At 40.0% G+C, this 21,698-nt stretch overlaps 3 protein-coding genes across 3 annotated transcripts; all 3 read left to right on the forward strand.

The window, feature by feature from the left end:
- The first annotated feature begins 1,965 nt into the window (after positions 1 to 1,965).
- LOC136937852 (zinc finger protein 665-like) lies at positions 1,966 to 9,226 on the forward strand. The gene is made up of 5 exons (XM_067230968.1): positions 1,966 to 2,012; positions 2,226 to 2,251; positions 2,710 to 3,721; positions 7,782 to 7,807; positions 8,535 to 9,226. Exons 3-5 carry the CDS (start codon positions 2,952 to 2,954, stop codon positions 9,224 to 9,226), a joined length of 1,488 nt encoding a protein of 495 aa, XP_067087069.1. The 5' UTR covers positions 1,966 to 2,012; positions 2,226 to 2,251; positions 2,710 to 2,951.
- A 2,368-nt stretch (positions 9,227 to 11,594) lies between these two features.
- On the forward strand, positions 11,595 to 15,812 carry LOC136938052 (transcription termination factor 1-like). The gene is made up of 11 exons (XM_067231267.1): positions 11,595 to 11,620; positions 12,000 to 12,978; positions 13,092 to 13,216; positions 13,385 to 13,570; positions 13,825 to 13,903; positions 14,022 to 14,146; positions 14,255 to 14,462; positions 14,581 to 14,670; positions 14,858 to 14,923; positions 15,033 to 15,118; positions 15,219 to 15,812. The coding sequence occupies exons 2-11, from the start codon at positions 12,017 to 12,019 to the stop codon at positions 15,389 to 15,391; spliced, it is 2,100 nt and encodes a 699-aa protein (XP_067087368.1). The 5' UTR covers positions 11,595 to 11,620; positions 12,000 to 12,016; the 3' UTR covers positions 15,392 to 15,812.
- Positions 15,813 to 16,574: 762 nt separating this feature from the next.
- On the forward strand, positions 16,575 to 20,571 carry LOC136938001 (ras-related protein Rab-14-like). Its single transcript, XM_067231195.1, has 8 exons — positions 16,575 to 16,848; positions 17,461 to 17,519; positions 17,684 to 17,737; positions 17,817 to 17,994; positions 18,665 to 18,731; positions 18,926 to 19,013; positions 19,845 to 19,875; positions 20,036 to 20,571. The coding sequence occupies exons 2-8, from the start codon at positions 17,468 to 17,470 to the stop codon at positions 20,211 to 20,213; spliced, it is 648 nt and encodes a 215-aa protein (XP_067087296.1). The 5' UTR covers positions 16,575 to 16,848; positions 17,461 to 17,467; the 3' UTR covers positions 20,214 to 20,571.
- The last annotated feature ends 1,127 nt before the right edge of the window (positions 20,572 to 21,698 follow it).

A 21,698-nucleotide genomic window follows, 5' to 3' on the forward strand; every position in this document is an offset into this window, starting at 1 on the left:
ATATTTAGAAATCTTCAGAATAGGCTATGTGTGCATATGCAAGGGTGTTCAAGTGGACTTGACAAGGACAAATACCTTTATTCCAAGTAAGCCAGGTAGACCAGGGAATCCAGGAAAGCCCTAAAAATTATAATAGTTGTGAAGATTTGAGTATGATAATGGCAGTGGTTAGAGGACTCAGTGCTGGGTAAAAACATGCCAACAGGAAATTGCCTGTATATCAAGCTTGTACGATTGGTAACATCTTGACAATGTGTTGTACAAGAAATGGGAATTCTGGCAAAAGAATAACAATCACCCCAAAGATGTCTTCAAACACCGCCCTTAAGAAAAATTTCAACCATGCAACGCTAATACTGTGAGAAAAAAAAACACAATGGCGATAAAGCATGTGCTTGAGTCAACGTGAGGGTCATGCATGGACATCTGAATGTCAGGTAGGTTGGATTTTGGGAAACATCCCATTGGTTGTGCCAGACAAGTAAACCAACACTAGTTTTAGGTAACTGATGAAAATAAAACATTTAAACCAAGGTTGACTTCTCTTACCCTGACTCCAGGAAATCCAACAACTCCCATTTCTCCTTTGATTCCTGGAAAATGAAAGGATAATTTACAAATTGACATTTAGAAAGCTACACAGTAGCTGGTATTTAGAATAACAAATACACCAACAAGTGAATCTATACACCCATGGACACATGCTCATGTGTATCGAGCACCCACTCACATTCATTCCTCTGGGCCCACACTCCCCCTCACACCTGGGTACCCCTGAAAAAAAAAGCATGAAGGAAACATTTATTGGCACAAAGCCAATAGGCATGTCATATTATATTCACCTGGCTTCCTTTGATGGAGAAGTCTTCTGGAGAAATCATTTCCAATACTTTTGTTTATATAGTATATGTGTATCATCGTTGTAAATTTATTTTGGGCACTGTCAGGACACAGTAAGATACGTGAATACAAACGGGGTATTTCTAGAAGCACACAAGGACAATTCATCTTGGGAATTACATGTATTTACTTACCCATAAAACAGTCCACATATAATGTATTTAATAATACTGTTTGATTAGGAACATGTTTGTTAGTGAAAGGGTTATCCTATAAGGATTGAAGATTGCTGACAGAACTGTCATCAATGGTTCACAGATGAGTGTCTTGGGGGGCATCAGTCTGTGTATATTTGTCAGTTAAAATGAGAGCAGGACGTTAGCTGAACTTTTGGTACAACTCTAAGTTCAGGGAAAGGGAAATGTGCTGTGAAGAACTCTTCTCATTCGTAACTCAAACTAAACTCAGAGCTGCTGCGTGTAACATAAAATACACTCAGGAGTATGTGAAGAGGGTGTATTTATGTCAGTCAAGTTGAGAGATCAGCTGAGTGAGTGCACCAAGTACAAACTATATTCCAGTGACACTAGAATGCTCTAGTCCAGCTGTTACTCTGCTGCTCTGAGGAGCAGGCCCAAGGATTAGAGTTGGATACACCTGTAATCTCTTATAGACTTTCACAAATTATGTGAATGTTTTCATTTTTATCATCCACAGCCTAAAGTCAATTCAAACATTGTCAGTCACCTTACATAACTTGATTTCCATCGTCGAGAATAACATTCTTTCACCATTTAAAAAAAATTGCACCACAATAATTACTACCTAAATATATAGCCTACTTGTGACATTTACAGTAAAAATATAAAGCAATCCTGTACTTTCGACAGCTCAAACATATTTACATACAACAGGTGTAGCCTACTTAACAAGATAGCAGAGAACTGTGGTCTACCCAAATGAAGAGAAAGTTTAGTCAGTTAAAATGAGAGCCTCGACTCGATTTGTTAAAACGATTTAATTCTCTGCTTACAAATGCGTTTGCAGACCTGTCGAAGAATACAAATGTGCAGTTGATCATGGTGATACGTAAAGTGTCCCTACGTTTTAACATTTTGAGACCTAATGCATTTAAAGATCAAAGCTCTGTTGAAGTTCTAACAACTATGAAGGTACGTGCAATCGTTATATGCGTTGCTTTTGACGTTGTATCCAGGAGTTGCGACTTTGTGCTTGGTTTAAAACTAATTTCGGTGCTAGCTAGCTAGCTAGCTAGCTTTACTTCCATTGTGTTGTTAGCTAAATTTGTCTATAATGGGGATACGGGTATGTTAGTAGGCTACGTTGTGAAAAGTGAATGTAATATGATTTTTTTTGTTATTCAGATGCAGACAGTTTTGTGAGTCTCAAGGTATGTACTTCAGTTTTGTGAACTTTAATTTGACCGCCCTCGTAGGCAGCATAAAGAGATAGTTTGCTGCGTTCTGTATTGCTACAGTGGAAACATTCCGTAATTTATTTTCTATGTTGTAATATCCGTTTTTAAATAGAAAACGAGACACATAGAGTATGAGACCCAATAGAGTATATTAATATTATTGGAATTAAAACCTGCAATTCCAATCCGAAGTTATTTTACTGTTAACTCCTACATGTCATGCTTATTGTGTAGTAACTAATCCTATAGGCTATTATTATTTTGAAGAAAGCCAAATTACTGAGGAGTGTATGCCAGAGATTATGTTTTATCACAGTGTTGTGTTTCTCCAGTAAATATAAACCTGAGAAACATACACCTCTCACCAAATGATCAACATTACATTTGCAAAATGGACACTGACAAAAGTAACTTTGAACTGTTTCTTCCAGATCCCCTACTGGCCAATCATACTTTATCATGGGCGGAGACAGAGGAGACACCTTAAGGCTCCAGAGAGACTACAGAGACTCAACCTGAGAGACTACAGAGAGAGACTCAACTATTGAAAGTTTCAACCAGAAACAGCAGTAATCAGACAGAGGATCAACCAGAGAGAGAAACAAGCTTCCAGAGACTAGATACAAGACAGGATACAGAGAGACCAGACAGAGAACCAAGAGAGAGCTGAGTTATGGAGACACATCACTGTGATACATGTGGGAAGAGCCTTTCCTCATCCAGTCACCTCAAGAAGCACATAAGGATCCACACTGGAGAGAAGCCCTACAGCTGTGACCTCTGTGGGAAAACCTTTAGCCAGGCTAGCCATTTCAGAATTCATAGAATGATCCACACTGGAGAGAAGCCCTACAGCTGTGACCTCTGTGGGAAAACCTTTACCCATGCTAGCAGTTTCACAGTTCACAGCAGGATCCACACTGGAGAGAAGCCCTACAGCTGTGACCTCTGTGGTAAAACCTTTAGCCACGCTCACAATTTCACAACTCACTGCAGAATCCACACTGGAGAGAAGCCCTACAGCTGTGACCTCTGTGGTAAAACCTTTAGCCGGGCTAGCCAATTCAGAACTCATAGAAGGATCCACACTGGAGAGAAGCCCTACAGCTGTGACCTCTGTGCTAAAACCTTTAGCCGTGCTAGCAGTTTGACAGATCACCACAGAATCCACACTGGGGAAAAGCCCTACAGCTGTGACCTCTGTGGTAAAACCTTTAACCACGCTGGCCATTTCACAACTCACCGCAGGATCCACACTGGAGAGAAGCCCTACGTATGTTACCTCTGTGGTAAAACCTTTAGCCATGCTAGCAATTTAACAGTTCACAGCAGGATCCACACTGGAGACAAGCCCTACAGCTGTGACCTCTGTGACTATTCAGGTAAAACAAAGGACCATCTGAAGAGTCACCTGCGTGTTCACAATAGAAAACCCCCAAAGCAGTGATGTCTGGGGCCAAGCTGTCCCAGCAGTCACCACCTGAGAAAACTTCTGTATGACCCACAGCTGGAAGAACTACCTGCCTACAACTGCAAAATCCCAATCCCTCTACTGTTAGATTGCTATCTCCCAAGGTTTCTTCCATTTTGTCATCTAACTTTTATTGATGTATGACTATTACGAACCTTGTCTAGGGGTAAAGGCCGTAACACTAGACAAACACACAAGACAGAACACACATGCAAACAGGGCGAGGGACGAAACAGCCTGTGTTTTGCACCTCTCTTTCACCAACTGTCTTTGGAAACCTCCCAAGTTTTCTTCAATTTTTTCTCAAATTTTCCTTGTCTTCCTTGAGGGTTTAGGTTGGTTACGGGGCAGTTCTACGGGCGTATGTGAAGCCCTCTGTGACATTGCATTAAAAAGGGTTATACAAATACATGTGATTTAAATTTGATGATCAGTCGTCCAATGCACACTTATTTTGATCCATTGTTGAAGAACATGGACTCACTTCTCTGAATTTACATTTACAAGTAAAGGGTCAAGAGACTGGATGGTTCTGAAACCAAAGGGTTTATTGTCCTATTTACCAGATGATAGCCTGATAACAGGGCAGTTTACACCCTTCTCTCCTACCTCACTGGATGATGAAGACTGGAACAGAAATGTGTTAAACATAGTCATCACAGTATAATTTTGTAGCACAGGCGGTAACAGTAGGCTATATATCACGAAATGTGAGGTTTTTTTTACATTTTCAGTCCATTTGTTTCAGTAGAATGCAATCGGCACTGGCCATAATCTGCCGCAGTGAATTGCCACAGAATATGTAGAGTTCAACAGTAGGCTACTTTTATGGGATCAGAAGAAAACTTTGTTCAGTATTAGTATTAAGCTGGTGGTAACAAATCTGTTGCTATACAATAAACATTTCACAATTCTAACCAACCTTTAAGTCTCTGTAAACGCTGAAGTTGTGTCATTTAAAAACCGAACGATAAAGACTGAAAACGATGGTCTAATCTACTCCATCTATACAACACTGATTATGAGGATGCGGAAGATTGGTTGCAACATTTGCATAGATTGCTTGCGATATTGGGGTTTAAATTCTGCACAGTCATTTTATGCCGTGCCTGGTGTGAATGGGGCCTTGACAAATGCAATTCGTGGAAGGCTTTACTGCGCATTTAACGTTATGGTCAAGATTCATATTGTAGGCCTAATTCATACCGGCATATTTCTATGCCGTTTATACCGTCCCCCCCAGTTTCTACCCATTTATATTTGTAAAAGGACACTGAAACGCACATACATATAATCACACATAATTCGTTATGTAAATGCTGGTGTTTTAACTTCAGGATTCATTTAAGTGGGTGTATACAGGTTCAACAGCATGGGCCCCAAGGGGCCCTGCCAGGGGGGGCCATGGCCCCCCTGATGAAATCGCCCCCCACGGCTCCCAAAAAGCCCCTGGATAAAATCACGGAAATTAAAGTATAAAATATAAATAGCTGCATTTCCATAAGCTATACATTTACATATAATTTAGATAAATATTTAGAAATCTTCAGAATAGGCTATGTGTGCATATGCAAGGGTGTTCAAGTGGACTTGACAAGGACAAATACCTTTATTCCAAGTAAGCCAGGTAGACCAGGGAATCCAGGAAAGCCCTAAAAATTATAATAGTTGTGAAGATTTGAGTATGATAATGGCAGTGGTTAGAGGACTCAGTGCTGGGTAAAAACATGCCAACAGGAAATTGCCTGTATATCAAGCTTGTACGATTGGTAACATCTTGACAATGTGTTGTACAAGAAATGGGAATTCTGGCAAAAGAATAACAATCACCCCAAAGATGTCTTCAAACACCGCCCTTAAGAAAAATTTCAACCATGCAACGCTAATACTGTGAGAAAAAAAAACACAATGGCGATAAAGCATGTGCTTGAGTCAACGTGAGGGTCATGCATGGACATCTGAATGTCAGGTAGGTTGGATTTTGGGAAACATCCCATTGGTTGTGCCAGACAAGTAAACCAACACTAGTTTTAGGTAACTGATGAAAATAAAACATTTAAACCAAGGTTGACTTCTCTTACCCTGACTCCAGGAAATCCAACAACTCCCATTTCTCCTTTGATTCCTGGAAAATGAAAGGATAATTTACAAATTGACATTTAGAAAGCTACACAGTAGCTGGTATTTAGAATAACAAATACACCAACAAGTGAATCTATACACCCATGGACACATGCTCATGTGTATCGAGCACCCACTCACATTCATTCCTCTGGGCCCACACTCCCCCTCACACCTGGGTACCCCTGAAAAAAAAAGCATGAAGGAAACATTTATTGGCACAAAGCCAATAGGCATGTCATATTATATTCACCTGGCTTCCTTTGATGGAGAAGTCTTCTGGAGAAATCATTTCCAATACTTTTGTTTATATAGTATATGTGTATCATCGTTGTAAATTTATTTTGGGCACTGTCAGGACACAGTAAGATACGTGAATACAAACGGGGTATTTCTAGAAGCACACAAGGACAATTCATCTTGGGAATTACATGTATTTACTTACCCATAAAACAGTCCACATATAATGTATTTAATAATACTGTTTGATTAGAAACATGTTTGTTAGTGAAAGGGTTATCCTATAAGGATTGAAGATTGCTGACAGAACTGTCATCAATGGTTCACAGATGAGTGTCTTGGGGGGCATCAGTCTGTGTATATTTGTCAGTTAAAATGAGAGCAGGACGTTAGCTGAACTTTTGGTACAACTCTAAGTTCAGGGAAAGGGAAATGTGCTGTGAAGAACTCTTCTCATTCGTAACTCAAACTAAACTCAGAGCTGCTGCGTGTAACATAAAATACACTCAGGAGTATGTGAAGAGGGTGTATTTATGTCAGTCAAGTTGGGAGATCAGCTGAGTGAGTGCACCAAGTACAAACTATATTCCAGTGACACTAGAATGCTCTAGTCCAGTGGTTCTCAAAGTGGGGTTCCCGGACCCCTAGGGGTCCGCGAACCATAGCCAGGGGGTCCGTGAAATAATTTTCCATAAATTATTAAATTGTTAAATTGTGCTGTATCATTAAAAAGTGAAATAATATATAATACTCTACAGATGGGGACCATTTGCACCAATAAAACAAGAATATTGTGTCCATTTAAGAGCACAAAAGGGTATGCTGAATGGGTGTTACGATTATGGGGGGGGGGTCCTTGGAAAATGTTCTCCCCTGTAAGGGATCCCTGGCCCCAAAAAGTTTGAGAACCCCTGCTCTAGTCCAGCTGTTACTCTGCTGCTCTGAGGAGCAGGCCCAAGGATTAGAGTTGGATACACCTGTAATCTCTTATAGACTTTCAAAAATTATGTGAATGTTTTCATTTTTATCATCCACAGCCTAAAGTCAAGGAACATTGTCAGTTACCTAACATTACTTGATTTCCATCGTCGAGAATAACATTCGTTCACCAAAAAATGGCACCACAATAATTACTACCTAAATATATAGCCTACTTGTGACATTTACAGTAAAAATATATAAAGCAATCCTGTACTTTCGACCGCTCAAACATATTTACATACAACAGGTGTAGCCTACATAAGATAGCAGAGAACTGTGGTCTACCCAAATGAAGAGAAAGTTTAGTCAGTTCAAATGAGCCTCGACTCGATTTGTTAAAACGATTTAAATCTCTGCTTACAAATGCGTTTGCAGACCTGTCGAAGAGTAAACATTTGCAGTTTATCATGGAGATACGTAAAGTGTCCCTACGTTTTAACATTTTGAGACCTAATGCATTTAAAGATCAAAGCTCTGTTGCAGTTCTAACAATGAAGGTACGTGCAATCGTTATGCGTTGCTTTTGACGTTGTATCCAGGATTTGCGACTGTGTGCTTGGTTTAAAACTAATTTCGGTGCTAGCTAGCTTTACTTCCATTGTGTTGTTAGCTAGATTTGTCTATAATGGGGATACCGGTATGTTAGTACGTTGTGAAAAGTGAATGTAATATGATTTTTTTGTTATTCAGATGCAGACAGTTTTGTGAGTCTCAAGGTATGTACTTCAGTTTTGTGAACTTTAATTTGACCGCCCTCGTAGGCAGCATAAAGAGATAGTTTGCTGCGTTCTGTATTGCTACAGTGGAAACATTCCGTAATTTATTTTCTATGTTGTAACTGTTTTTAAATAGAAAACGAGACACAGAGTATGAGACCCAATAGAGTATATTAATATTATTGGAATTAAAACTTGCAATTCCAATCCAAAGTTATTTTATTGTTAATTTACATGTCATGCTTATTGTGTAGTAACTAATCCTATAGGCTATTATTATTTTGAAGAAAGCCAAATTACTGAGGAGTTGTATGCCAGAGATTATGTTTTATCACAGTGTTGTGTTTCTCCAGTAAATATAAACCTGAGAAACATACACCTCTCACCAAATGATCAACATTACATTTGCAAAATTGACACTGACAAAAGAGTTATTTTATATGTGAAAGCTGAGTTCTCATTAACTTGGAACTGTTTCTACCAGATCCCCTACTGGCCAATCATACTTGACCATCGGCGGAGACGAGACAGAGGAATGCTTAGGGCTCCAGAGAGACTACAGAGACTCAACCTGAGAGACTACAGAGAGAGACTCAACTATTGAAAGTCTCAACCAGAAACAGCAGTAACCAGACAGAGGATCAACCAGAGAGAGAAACAAGCTTCCAGATACTTGATACAAGACAGGATACAGAGAGACCAGACAGAGAACAAAGAGAGAGCTGAGTTATGGAGACACATCACTGTGATACATGTGGGAAGAGCCTTTCCTCATCCACTAGCCTCAAGAACCACATGAGGATCCACACTGGAGAGAAGCCCTACAGCTGTGACCTCTGTGGTAAAACCTTTAGCCAGGCTGGCCATTTTAGAGCTCATAGTAGGATCCACACTGGAGAGAAGCCCTACAGCTGTGACCTCTGTGGTAAAACCTTTACCCATGCTAGCAGTTTCACAGATCACAGCAGAATCCACACTGGAGAGAATCCCTTCAGCTGTGACCTCTGTGGTAAAACCTTTAGCCATGCTTCCACTTTGAGAACTCACCGCAGGATCCACACTGGAGAGAAGCCATACAGCTGTGACCTCTGTGGTAAAACCTTTAGGCATGTTACCAATTTAACAATTCACAGCAGGATCCACACTGGAGAGAAGCCCTACAGCTGTGACCTCTGTGGTAAAACCTTTAGCCACGCTGGCCATTTCACAACTCACCGCAGGATCCACACTGGAGAGAAGCCCTATATCTGTTACCTCTGTGGTAAAACCTTTAGCCATGCTAGCAATTTAACAGTTCACAGCAGGATCCACACTGGAGAGAAGCCCTACAGCTGTGACCTCTGTGACTATTCAGGTAAAACAAAGGACCACCTGAAGAGTCACCTGCGTGTTCACAATAGAAAACCCCCAAAGAAGTGATGTCTGGGGCCAAGCTGTCCCAGCAGCCACCGCCTGAGAGAACTTCTGTATGACCCACAGTTGGAAGAACTAACCGGCCTACAACTACAAAATCCCAATCCCTCTGCTGTTAGACTGCTATCTCCCAAGGTTTCTTCCATTTTGTCATAAACTTTTATTGATGTATGACTATTACGAACCTTGTCTAGGGGGAAAGGCCGTAACACTAAACAAACACACAAGACAGAACACACATGCAAACATGGTGAGGGACGTAACAGCCTGTGTTCTGCACCTCTTTTTCACCAGTCTTTGGAGGAGGGGAGCACTGAACTGCTCCTCCCAAGTTTTTTTCAGATTGTTTTCTCAAGTTTTCCTTGTCTTCCTTGAGGGTTTAGGTTTAAACCCTCAAAGAAGACAAGGAAAACTTGAGGGGTAGTTCTACAGGCGTGTGTCAAGCCCTCTGTGACATTGCTTGGAAAAAGGGCTATACAAATTAATTTGATTTGAATTTGATGATTAGTCGTCCAATGCAAACTGATCTTCATCCATTGTTGAAGAATACGGACACACCCTCGGTATTTACTTTTAGAAATTTAAGGGCCAAGAGACTGGATGTTTCTGAAACAAAAGGGTTGTAATAGAAAATGACTTTTTTTAAGATGTTTATCATATTCTTTGGTCTAGAACAATTATTGTTTAGGTTTTAACTTCTGTAAAGCTAAAATAACATTTTGGCCTAAGACAGTATTGCTTAAGTTTCTGCTTGCTGACCAAATGTCTAACAAATTAGACTGTTTGACCCTGGTTGTTTTGCCCACACAGCAGGGATTCTTCAACACAAGTTACTTATTCTTGTCTTAAGCTCTGTCTCTAGTGTTAAACATCTGTATTAAGTTCTGCAACCTGTTTCCTTTCTGCTTTCTTGCATATTGTGGAGTGCCTCTTTTGATAGACATGAAGTAATGAACTGATTATGTAACTGTCTGGAACTACTGTTTAAAAGAGTGCTCGGTTATGTCATTTTCAGAGAGCCCTTCTATTACAGACATCACTTTGGTACTGTTTTAGAATGCTCCTCCTTGCTGCAAGAACAAACAGATAAAGGCAAATTCTTCTGACCTCAAACTTTTAATGATAAAATTCCAGCACAGGGTTTATTGTCCTATTTACCAGATGATAGCCTGATAACAGGGCCTATATCCTAAAATTTACATCACGATATATTTTTGTAGCACGGACGGTAACGGTAGGCTATATAGCCTCGATTATACGATATGAGTTATTCGGAACATTTTTAGTCCATTTGTTTTAATAGAATGCAAGCTGCACTCGGCCGGGTTTGAATGGAGTAGGCTACGGCAGGGTTGTAGCATAAATGAAGTTTCTTTAATAATGTGTGTTTGTTGGAGTAACGCGAGTTTCGGACTAAAGTATACAATTAGTGAGATACTGACCGTAGTAGAACTGTATAGCTTCGTTTTTTGCAGATTTCTGTGAAAATTAAGTAGGCCTACCCTACTAAATATCTATTAGTTGTTTGGACGATTTGATTGTGGACATAAAGTATGTTTTATATACGTTTTCATCTATCTTGTAATAAAAGTAGTTGAAAATGAAGTTGTACGAGAAGATTAAAAATTGCTGTTTGAAATCTTCTTGATAATGGATGATTTTCCTTAAATCACGCATACACTTATATAATTACAAAAGGCCCTTCTCTTCAATATGGTGTACACAGTTCATGTGTACGATGTTAATACGAAAATTAATGAAAATATGATGACGCATGCATGCCTATCATTGTAGCCTTTTTACCGTGCTGATGCCATCTGGTGTTTCAAATGTGCAACTGCATCCCGAGTGTTTGTATCCTTGACTTTTTAGTCATTGGTTTGCATCCACGGTTCTAAATCAATGTAGTTTGTCATAACTAAAGTTAAGTTTCCCTACGTTTTAAAATTTATTTTGAGACCTAATGTAGTATGAATGCGTGTGTGAACATTTCACATGTGAATGAGTTTCATGTGTCGATGCGAGCATTTCACATACAGTATGTGGATGTGAGTTTTCAGTAGTATAGATGTGTGTGAACGTTTCATATGTGAATGTGTATCTGTTTCATATGTGTTTGTGTACGCTCAGTCTGAATTAATTCCTAAACGGCCCCTGATAATAATTTACAGGCTACCATGGTGAGTGTAGCTATTGTAGATAGGAAAATGTTTTAGCATTTAAAAGACTAGAGTCGCTGGATGAAAGCTAACCAACTTCATGGGATCGGACGGACCCCTCACATGACATCCTCTACCCTAGATGTCAGTGGAGAGTTTAAGCAAAGAGTGAGACAAGCTTCCTGTTGAAGCCGCCTGGATTCAAAAAAGAAGAAGTCCATGTGCGTTTGACTTCGGTTTGGTAAGAGATTGCTCTTCTTGTTTTCATTCTTGAAATATTATCCCATAGCTGTAATATATGTTGCATTCAGTTAGAATAGCTGTCATATTCAGGTTGCAAATCACACTTTAACTGGTTAATGATTGTCCTCTGGAAGTTTCTTTTCGTTAGCAGGTAGATACTAACGATTCTAAGATGCTTCTAGCGATGAAATCAATAGCTTAACTTGGAAAATCAAGGAATGCAAAGTCGTAGAGCTAGCTAATATATTTCCGTAGCCACGTTATTGAACTGGTTAATGTTCGTCCTCTGGAAGTTAGTTTTTTTTTAGCGATTACATTATTTGGAATAGCGTATGGCAAATTAAAGAACGTTTATAAATTACATTTCTGTTGTGCAGTCTGAGGAGTCTTGAAAATGGTAGGCGGAACCACTAACTGTCCAGGAGTATTTGGACGGAAGAAGTCGAAGGATAGTTCCTTACTCATTGAGATGTCTCAAACATCACCCCTTTCATTTGAAGACACTGAACACCCACTCACAGAACAAACTGAGACACTTTTAGCTGGGAAGAAAAAGAAGAAGAAGAAGAAGAAAAAGAAAAAAAAGAGTGATGACCTTTCGGTGCATGAGGAATGCGGACCTTCCACCACCCGCCAGGGTCCTGGTCGCCACGCTGTGACAGTAAACAACCCAGACCCCATTATAACCAAGGTAACCCAGGACGATAGAGAACATATCTGTAGACAAAAGAAAAAGAAACATGACAAAAAGCTACCTGAACAGGAAGTGGACTTGACCGCTCCTGAAGATATGTTCGAGAATATCGAAACGGTGAACCAAGACTGTTCAGAGGGTGTCCCAGAACTGACCAAGAGGAAGAAACGACACAGGAAAATCCGATCTACAGAGCCCGAGGCGAGAGGGGAGGACTATGAAACTGCTCATCCAACAGAACACAACACGGACAGTAGTCTAGAGACTGCAACACTTACAACAGCAAAACACTTTACCGAGTCCAGTCGTCTAAATCCTGACATAAAGCCGAAAGTGAAGAAGCGAAGAACAGAGCAGCCTTCTGGTCCTCCAGAGGTGATCGCTGCATCAGATGTTGGAGAGATGTCGGAATCCCACCAGAATGAAGAGAATGTAGCACTGGAAAATGATAGAGGCGCCAAAAGGAAGACAAAAAAGGCCAAAAGGAAAACTAAAAAGAGACATTTGGATAGGGGTAAAGGGACTGCAGAAAATAGTTTGGGTCCAGAAGTGCCAGACACCAAGACACAAGGGGAGGATTCCCTCCCCAGCAGCAGAGAAGAAACAGAGCTGCAAAATGCAGGGATGGATAAAGAAAATGACACCAGGAATTCCATCTCGGAGTGAGTAGTTTAGAAATGTGTTTTGACATTTAACATCTCATGGACCAGGCAGTTATTTTCATTTTCCCTTGCTCGCTTTCGAAAGTATGGCTTGTTCCCTTACCCTGCCCTAGGGAAATGCAGCAGCTTATGGAGGAGTTGAAGGAGTTTATTCCAAACATCGAGTCCAGATCTCCAGGTGTCATCCGACGCCTCCTTATTAGCGACCTGCCTAGGTTTAAAGCATTCAAAAGCCAAGGTCAGTTCTCTCATGGAAAAGGACATTTTGATTGTATGGTTGTACATTTTTATGTTGTGTATCCTCAGATTTTTCTTAAAACCAGACCATAATGTTTACCGAACCTTTGTTTGCTAGCACTAAGCTGTCAACTGTGTATTCGACTAAACTGTTCCCTGTTACTCCAAGGTATTCCTCTGCGGTCTGGTCGGTTCACAGACCCTGAGAACAAGAGGTTGAGGGAGAACGTGCTTGACTTTCTGGCGTTGACAGGAATTGAGAGCACCACCCACCTCTTCTTCCCTAAACTCTTCGAAGCTCAGAAAACCTTTATAAACAAACAAAAAAAACATCACAAGTTCTATGAGAAAATAGGTAAAACATTTAGCCAGTCAAGGTAGCCAAACAACAAACACTTGTTTGAAATCTCTTCATAGTCTTCAAAAAAAAATAAGCTTTTGTTCAAGTTATTGTCTTAGGACTGCATTAATACATTACAATTCCTTAATATGCCATATGTATCAAACGTGCATTCCTGTAGTTTTAACTACTCAAGTAAATCCCACCAGCTTGTCAGATGTCAGTAGTGTGCCTCCTCCTGTATTCTTCACCTATTCCTTCAATTGTAGCTGAAGGAATACCCCGTCCCTGGCGTGATGTCTACTGCCGAGGCAGAAGGATGTTTCATGAATACAGAAACAAAGGAAAGTGAGTAGTTAGATTAATTTATTTATTTTTGATCGGTTTCCTCATCAACAGGATACGTACATGTTGAATCGCTGGAGCGATACGACTTTAACCTTTTTCGTTTTTTTCCTTCATGAAGATTCACAGAGGACGAACTGCGGTCTTTGAAGAAACTCCAAAAGCGGCACGGCAACAACTGGGCAACTATCTCTAGTTTGATGGACCGCAGTGATTGGGCCGTGGAGAAACGCTTTGCTCAGATCGGTGGGTAGCCTTACACCTTAGAGATGGGAATTGAATCCTAATTTGGGATGATGGGGGGATTAGATGTGAACTGCTTCAAATCTAGTGTGTAAAAGTAGTATGTATCAGCCAGCCAGAAAGGCTCTTGGAGCCAGGAGGAGACCAATCGTTTTATGGAGGCAATGAAGGACATTCTGCAGACCCTGACCGAGCCGGACTTACAAAGTCAGTCAGGGGAAAAGTTCATCCTGAAGGAGAAACTGATGAACGGCATCCCATGGAAAAGCATTAGCGAAATTGTTGAAACACGCTCCTGGACACAATGCAGAGTGAAGTGGTAAGGGGTTGGGGGGGGGGGGGGGTTGGGAGAGTTGAGAGAATATATTGCACTATTGGAAGTTACTGCCAGTTACTCGCACACAAAGTTTTACAACTGCTTTTTTCTGCCTTTACAGGATGTGTTTCCTGAAATCGAAGTTGGTGCCGAGGGATCAAACACAAAATAGAAAGAAGGACATCCAGGCCAAGGTTGACCTCATCAGAAGGTGCGGTTGTAATCATATGGGTTAGACTGGTTGTCTTGAGTCCATGGTGGCCGAGAGACTGTCAACACTCTTGCTGATTGTTTACGATTGTTTCATGTGTCTTAAGATGTTGAGTTGCTGAAAGCTTTTAAACCAAAATGTTTCAGCTTAATGGGCTGACGGACTGTTTCACACTTAAATGTTTTAGGTTGTATGAGAGGCAGGTTGAAGATATAGCGGATGTTGATTGGGAAGAACTTGCTACAGCCTCTGGGTAAAACATGTTCTCAGCTTAGCTGAATACTACATTTTGACTACCTGGTTGTGCACTTATCTAATTCAGCCAGGGAATAAACTATCTGGGTGTGTTCCTTGTGGTGCAGAACTGTGACTCCATATCATGCGCAGAAGCTGTTCTTCCGCCTAAAAGTGACCAGGGTGCCTCTGTGGGAAAAGATGACTTTCTGTGGTAATTTCATGAAGGTTTATTTACTACCGGATGCATGTCAACAGAAACCTGCTGAGCAAAAAGACATGTTAACTGATTATTTTCTGTTTCTCTTTTTCAGAGATTATTGATTTCCTGTATGATAAGGCACTTCCTGTGCTGGAGTCCCTGGTCAAGGATCCTAATGTGAATGCTGATGTGGATTTGAGTGAACGACCCCACAACCACTTCCTTCTCTCAGAAATATTTGGTGTGGAGACTGAGGGGGATATTGAGGTGGACAATATCAAATAGGTCCCCCATGAAGATGGTTCGTGAAGAAGACCTTTTAGGGAGATGGACCAAGAATGGTATAGGGAAGATGTTTGAGACTTTTATTCTGGTCAGATCTGATGAGGGATAAATTCTCATAATGATAAGAAAAAAAGATAATTATATATATATATATATATATATATATATTTGAAGCAAGACACCTTTTTGTATGTATGATACTTAATATGTAGGACCTGTCCAAGGGGGATTCATGTGTAAATGATTAATGTTTGAACAAATAACCAGGCTAATCATTACAAAGGGTTTCATTTTTGTATTCAGATTTAAACTCACCTAGGGTAGCATGAAAAGTCATACCCTGGTCCCTAGCAAAGCTAACATGATTAGAAGTTGTATTACTATGTTTTGTAATTAAAACAAGTTGTGGTATTGTTCTCAACTTGGTATGTATTCAACAACCTTTATTCTCTGGCAAGATAAATTGTGGACAAATTATTTATTTTCAATGAATGTTTTAACTGAAAAGCATCAGCAATGGACATAAAAGTACAGTGGAGTAGAACTGAGGACTGTTCCATAAAGAGAGTACCCAAAAAGCCAGGTTTATGTCAGAAGTCTGACTTATTTCCAGTTAATTTGGTTCCATAAAGCCATTTCAACTTAGTTTAAGCTCAGATACTATTAATATACAACATGAGCAAACTATAATATTTAACAAGTAAAAACAAAATATATATACATATATAAAATCACACTTAATAGCAACACTTGCAGTGTGTTGCTCAAGGCAGGAAGGAAAGCTGGCAATTGCTTAAATTAATACGCTTATCAATATCACTGTCCCACCATAAAGGCACAAATAGATCTGAAAATAATGACTGTATTCCATTAAATTAATGTGTGAAAAATCTGAAAATCTTGGGATGGCACACCAAAATCAAAAGCCACAATTCCACAAATTATATAGGCTAGCTGTCAATATGAGAGTTAACGATTTGCATACTGATAGCCTATGCATTGGTTTCTTATTTTACAATTAATGTTACTAATTATCTGTTGTGCATAGACAAATACCGGTAGAGCTAACATTTTGAGTAATAAAAAAAAATCTGGACTGACTCGGCGGTGCAAAAGCGTACACGATTGGTTGATATTTTCAATTAAACAATCTGGTTCAACTAGAGCTGGTCTATCTGGGGATTTGCCTGAGAAGACTATTTAAATAAACGTTTGTGAAAATGTATCATCAAACCAGTTGCCAACCGATGTTGCTAAACTCTATAATTATTTAATCGATCAACAACACGAAAAATGCGTTCGGCCCAAAAGGCTAGTCAGAATTGTGGTGTGAAACTCACCTGACTCAGGCTAGCACGGGCTTGATGACATAAACCACGGAGGGCTATGCAGATTTCTCTCAATCTGAACCACAAGGAAGTCAAATTACATGGTTAGACAGATAGGAACATCGCAAGGTAAAGCAAATATAGAGTTGTCTGATATTTGGTTTTTGAACAGAAGAATGATAGCAGTGTGTTCGATGTTTCTAGAAATGTATAACTAGCAAAAATCAGTGGCCTATCCGGCAACCCACTAGCTACTGTACATCTAGCTAGTAGACTTGATCTACGCCATGCTAGTTAGCATAGCTGCCTGTTAGCGTCAGAAAAGAGACGGGAGAAAAACATCTCAACCAAATTCATAATCGATCTATCATGCGCTTTAGAAAATGTTACTTGTTAGCTACAGTAGTTAAGCACTCTAGCTTCATACGTTAGGATATTAGCCTAGCAGGAAGCTGTCTAAGAAGAGTGGCGCTAGCATATATAGAGAATGAAACGCGAACGCGTTTACAGCTAGAGCTAGTATGGTATATAATATAGTAGCTAGCTAGTGCTATGATTGTCAACACAATCACTTTCAAACTAACAAGGTTAGTGCCAAAAATATTTCAATATATGTTAAGATGGCTTGCCAAGTCCAGCAAATCTGTTTAGCCTATGTAGGCTACTATAGTATTTGAGATTGCGGCCTGTGTGATTTAGGTGGTTACTTTATACTGTAGTGTACTATTCTACTATTTTCAGGAATAAAATGACGACCGCTCCATATAACTATTCCTACATCTTCAAATACATCATCATTGGTAAGCAGTTAATCTAGCAATGCTCGCTAGATTTGTCGATTTAAACATTCTTTACTGTGGTTAGTTACATTCAACTCGATCTACTTGCTTTATATTCAGACCCAGCCGTAGCTCCACTCATCTACACTGGTATAAAAAGATTGTGATTCTCTCCATTGTTCTAGGTGACATGGGCGTTGGGAAGTCCTGTCTGCTTCATCAATTTACTGAAAAGAAATGTAAGGCAGAACTATAACCAGTTGTTTTTGCTGTCATAGATGACATATGTAGAAGATTGACCTATTTGAGTGTATTCAGTCATGGCAGACTGCCCCCACACCATTGGAGTGGAGTTTGGTACTCGCATCATTGAGGTGAGTGGCCAGAAGATTAAGCTGCAGATCTGGGACACGGCTGGCCAGGAGCGCTTCAGAGCAGTCACACGTAGCTACTACAGGGGTGCAGCAGGGGCCCTCATGGTCTATGACATCACTAGGTACAGCACACACACACACACACACACTTCAGCGTTGCCAGATGTGCATTCATTATTGTATTTTGCCCTATATATGATGTGGGATCAATAAATGCCATAAGCAGGAGTGCCGCTAGGGTTTCTGGGACCCCTGGCTAATTTGTACGCTGGGCCCCAAAATCATACAGGAAAGTATGGGGTTCTGCCCCCCCGTTACGGCACCCCTGGCCACAAGTGCCATAATGTATGTTAAAAGCGACCCAAATTTTACTGGACTGCAAAAAGCTGTCTCAGGCAGTGACAGGAAAACTTTGCGTTGTTGTAATGTAAGGTGGCTAAGATCACCATGAAAATTATGGAGTTACACGCAGTAGCCTATTTGAAGATTACATTACGGTAGACTGTGTGGAACTTTAAATGATAATGTAAGCATGTTTTCCATGTAGATGCTGAACATGCTACAACTTTTGTTATAGTTTAGTAGTGTCTTAAAGTCAATCGCCTCAGTACGTGCTTTTTGAAATTACACAGTTACACCTATTTGTGCTCTTGATTATGACTCATCTACAGTAATTTGAAGATTTTGTTACGATACTTTAACTGTACCAATCTGGCAACGCTGAGACAAACAAAAATAGTCTAAAACGAATTGGTTTTCTATAAACTTTTCCTCCCCTTTGTGTGTCATTAGGAGAAGCACTTACAACCACCTAAGCAGCTGGCTAACAGATGCTAGGAACCTTACCAACCCCAACACTGTGAGTTAGTTGTAAACATTGAACCTCAATAACCCTAACAGTGAGTAATCAAAAGCTGACCAACCACAAAATAATTGTCTATAAGCTTGGAACCTGACTCACTCAAGAACTCAGCTATCATACAATTCCTTGCTAAACTAAGACTGACTTAATCTATCGCTACTTTGACTGTTATGTTGCAATGACTTTCTCAGGTCATCATCCTCATTGGAAACAAAGGAGACCTGGAGGCCCAAAGGGACGTGACGTATGAGGAGGCCAAGCAGTTTGCTGAAGAGAACGGTAATGGAGGGCACAGGTTTACAACAGGAACAAGGAGGGAGGGGTTGGGACTAGAGGTTGACAGATTAATCCTTTTGCCAATCAGTCGGCGCTGAAGGGATGTTTTCCAAACTATTGTTGTTAGCAGTACTTGGCTCCTATAGTGACCGATGGCTGCACATCCTTCAATTCTCCACTCCATGAAAAACAAAACAAAAAATATGGATTTAACCTTTGTGGTCCTTGGGTAAACATTGAAACATGATTTTACACCAAGGCTGACAAGTGGCTTTTAAGTCGTATCTGACCTGTTCTCAGTTTCTTTCTCCCCACAACAGTTTTCTCTTGAAAGCAACACTATCAGTTCCCAGTCTACGATATAGGACAGCCAGACAGGAAGGAAAAGAAACCATTCAACATTTACTTTACTTACCAATTTGACGTTCTCGCTTCCCATAAATAATCCAGCCATTTTATGAAATTCAATCTCACACTTTAGGATCCTACTTACCATGGGAATATGCTCAAACATGAATGACGTAAGAGAGACACTTGTATCAATGTATCCACAGAACAGTGCGTATTGTAAAGAAGCATATTGCAACAATGTAATCCATCAGATCTGTTAAAATGTGCATGTATTCTGTATCTATTTAATATACTTTCCGTGACTATTAAACTTGTTTTTTTCGTGCTCCAAACTATTATATAATCTTGTCAACCTCCTAGTCAGGACTACCCCAGAACCTTTAATGGTCAGGGGTACTTGTTTGTCATGGAGGAGTCACCCAGCACTGGATGGTAGCATCTGTTCAAGTTGTCTCTCTTTCTGATACCCGTTTATGTTGGCAGGTCTACTCTTCCTGGAGGCCAGTGCAAAAACGTAAGTGAAAGCATAGACACTCGACAAGTGTTTTAAGGTGGCTTGCGTAGTGCTTGAGTTGGATGCATAGACTTGTTTGAACTCATCCAGCATCTTATGCCTGACGTGTATTGAGCGGGTATGTTCTTTACACTTCTCAAATTGGAGGTTTGTATTCCAGGGGGGAAAATGTGGAGGATGCATTCCTGGAGGCCTCTAAAAAAATCTACCAGAACATCCAGGATGGGAGTCTGGACCTGAATGCAGCCGAGTCCGGGGTCCAGCACAAGCCCTCTGCCCCGCAGGGCGGACGCCTCACTAGTGAGCCCCAGCCTCCAAAGGAGGGCTGTGGCTGCTAATGACCTCCACCCTCAGCACCACCACAAGACCTCTCCCACCTCATGAAGCTCTGAGACAAGTTGGCTCTGCTCATCTCCTGCCTTTCTCCCACTTCTTTTTTGTGTTTTGTTTCTCCATATCTGTATTTTCCTCCTAATTTCCTTTCCATTTTTTTTCTTGTGGGGATGTGCATCTGCTCTATTGGGGGATAGGGAGCCATAGTTGCGATTATGTACCCAACATATCACGTGATATTTTAACCATTATTGCAGCAATTGAAATGATTAAATGCAGATGACATAGAAATGCAAAGATAAAGAGAAAGTATTTCAGAAAATAGACTTTGATATCAAAGATAATGGGTGTATGATTCATGGTATTTGTATTGATTATTGTTAAATATATTAACCACTACAGAAGGCTTCTATTTTGGAATATGTTGATGTACTTTTTTGTTCTACTAAATAATTGTAACCAAATATATTATTATTTTTTAACTTTTTTTGTAAAAAAGATTCAGTGATAAGTTGTAAATAGAAGGGGTGAAGATCAAGGGGGGCGGGTTCTTGGTGCCTGTGCATGCAACTAGCATGCAAAACTGGAAATTTAGGTTCTCTTTAGCCTTACTCCTTTTAACTTATGCAAAATGTTGTTCAAGACACCAAGTCATCTGTATATTGAATATGCTTCATGATGACAATTCTTAAATTCAGAGCCACAACTCACAATTCATAAAATGCCCTCTGCCTCAATAAGGTAGAACTGGCATCATTCATCTTTCTCTGCGGCGTATGAGGATGTTTGGCCCTCAACTTTGATTCTCATCATATACTACTACGTCTTTGGTGTGATTTTTCCAACCAAATTATCAAAAATGCCCAAATCATCTGTTCATGGAGTAGGCATTGTCTCAAAAATATCTGGAAAGACTTGGATTACATTCTGGATGGGATTACGACCTTCGAGTATACACTACCTTTCATGTTTTAATCCAAGGCCGTAATTTACATGTGAGGGGAGTTGCTGTAGTTTCTCGATCATGACTGATTTGTGAATCAGTTCTGGCCTGAGGAGTAGTAAACATTCACAATTTACAATCATGATGACAAGTCTTTTGTTGTGATATATTACATTGTTTATATATTATTGTGAATAGCACTGACAATTTACTCCTTGTATAAAAGCAGTTGCTCAGACTCAACGACCATGACACCATTTATGAATGCTTAATGCTGGTTATGTCAACGGTGTACATATGTCTGTAACAACAAAACATGTTTTATTAACACCGTAATATATTGTTTTTGTTGCTCTCATATACAGTATTTGTGTATATATGGACCACCAAGTCACTGGGACTGTAAACATTATTTAGTTACTGTAATGCAGTTTAGAGTGTATTTGTAAATAAAGCATAAAGTTGTGATTCTTGGCAAACAAAATGGACAACTAATTGGAAAAATATTTAGTGTAAGTTATTATTTACACTTAATTGATTGCTTCAT

Source organism: Osmerus mordax, chromosome 28 (assembly GCF_038355195.1).
Source record: "Osmerus mordax isolate fOsmMor3 chromosome 28, fOsmMor3.pri, whole genome shotgun sequence".
Taxonomy (NCBI): domain Eukaryota; kingdom Metazoa; phylum Chordata; class Actinopteri; order Osmeriformes; family Osmeridae; genus Osmerus; species Osmerus mordax.

Bases quoted from the DNA above. Each gene is read 5' to 3' on its own strand.
- LOC136937852 (XM_067230968.1), top strand. From the start codon at position 2,952: ATGGAGACACATCACTGTGATACATGTGGGAAGAGCCTTTCCTCATCC. The intron at 3,722-7,781 runs GTGATGTCTGGG...TTTGTTATTCAG, and splicing joins AATAGAAAACCCCCAAAGCA to ATGCAGACAGTTTTGTGAGT. The intron at 7,808-8,534 runs GTATGTACTTCA...GAGAGAGCTGAG, and splicing joins ACAGTTTTGTGAGTCTCAAG to TTATGGAGACACATCACTGT.
- LOC136938001 (XM_067231195.1), top strand. From the start codon at position 17,468: ATGACGACCGCTCCATATAACTATTCCTACATCTTCAAATACATCATC. The intron at 17,520-17,683 runs GTAAGCAGTTAA...CCATTGTTCTAG, and splicing joins CTTCAAATACATCATCATTG to GTGACATGGGCGTTGGGAAG. The intron at 18,732-18,925 runs GTGAGTTAGTTG...TGACTTTCTCAG, and splicing joins ACCTTACCAACCCCAACACT to GTCATCATCCTCATTGGAAA.
- LOC136938052 (XM_067231267.1), top strand. From the start codon at position 12,017: ATGGTAGGCGGAACCACTAACTGTCCAGGAGTATTTGGACGGAAGAAG. The intron at 12,979-13,091 runs GTGAGTAGTTTA...ACCCTGCCCTAG, and splicing joins ACCAGGAATTCCATCTCGGA to GGAAATGCAGCAGCTTATGG. The intron at 14,463-14,580 runs GTAAGGGGTTGG...CTGCCTTTACAG, and splicing joins ACACAATGCAGAGTGAAGTG to GATGTGTTTCCTGAAATCGA.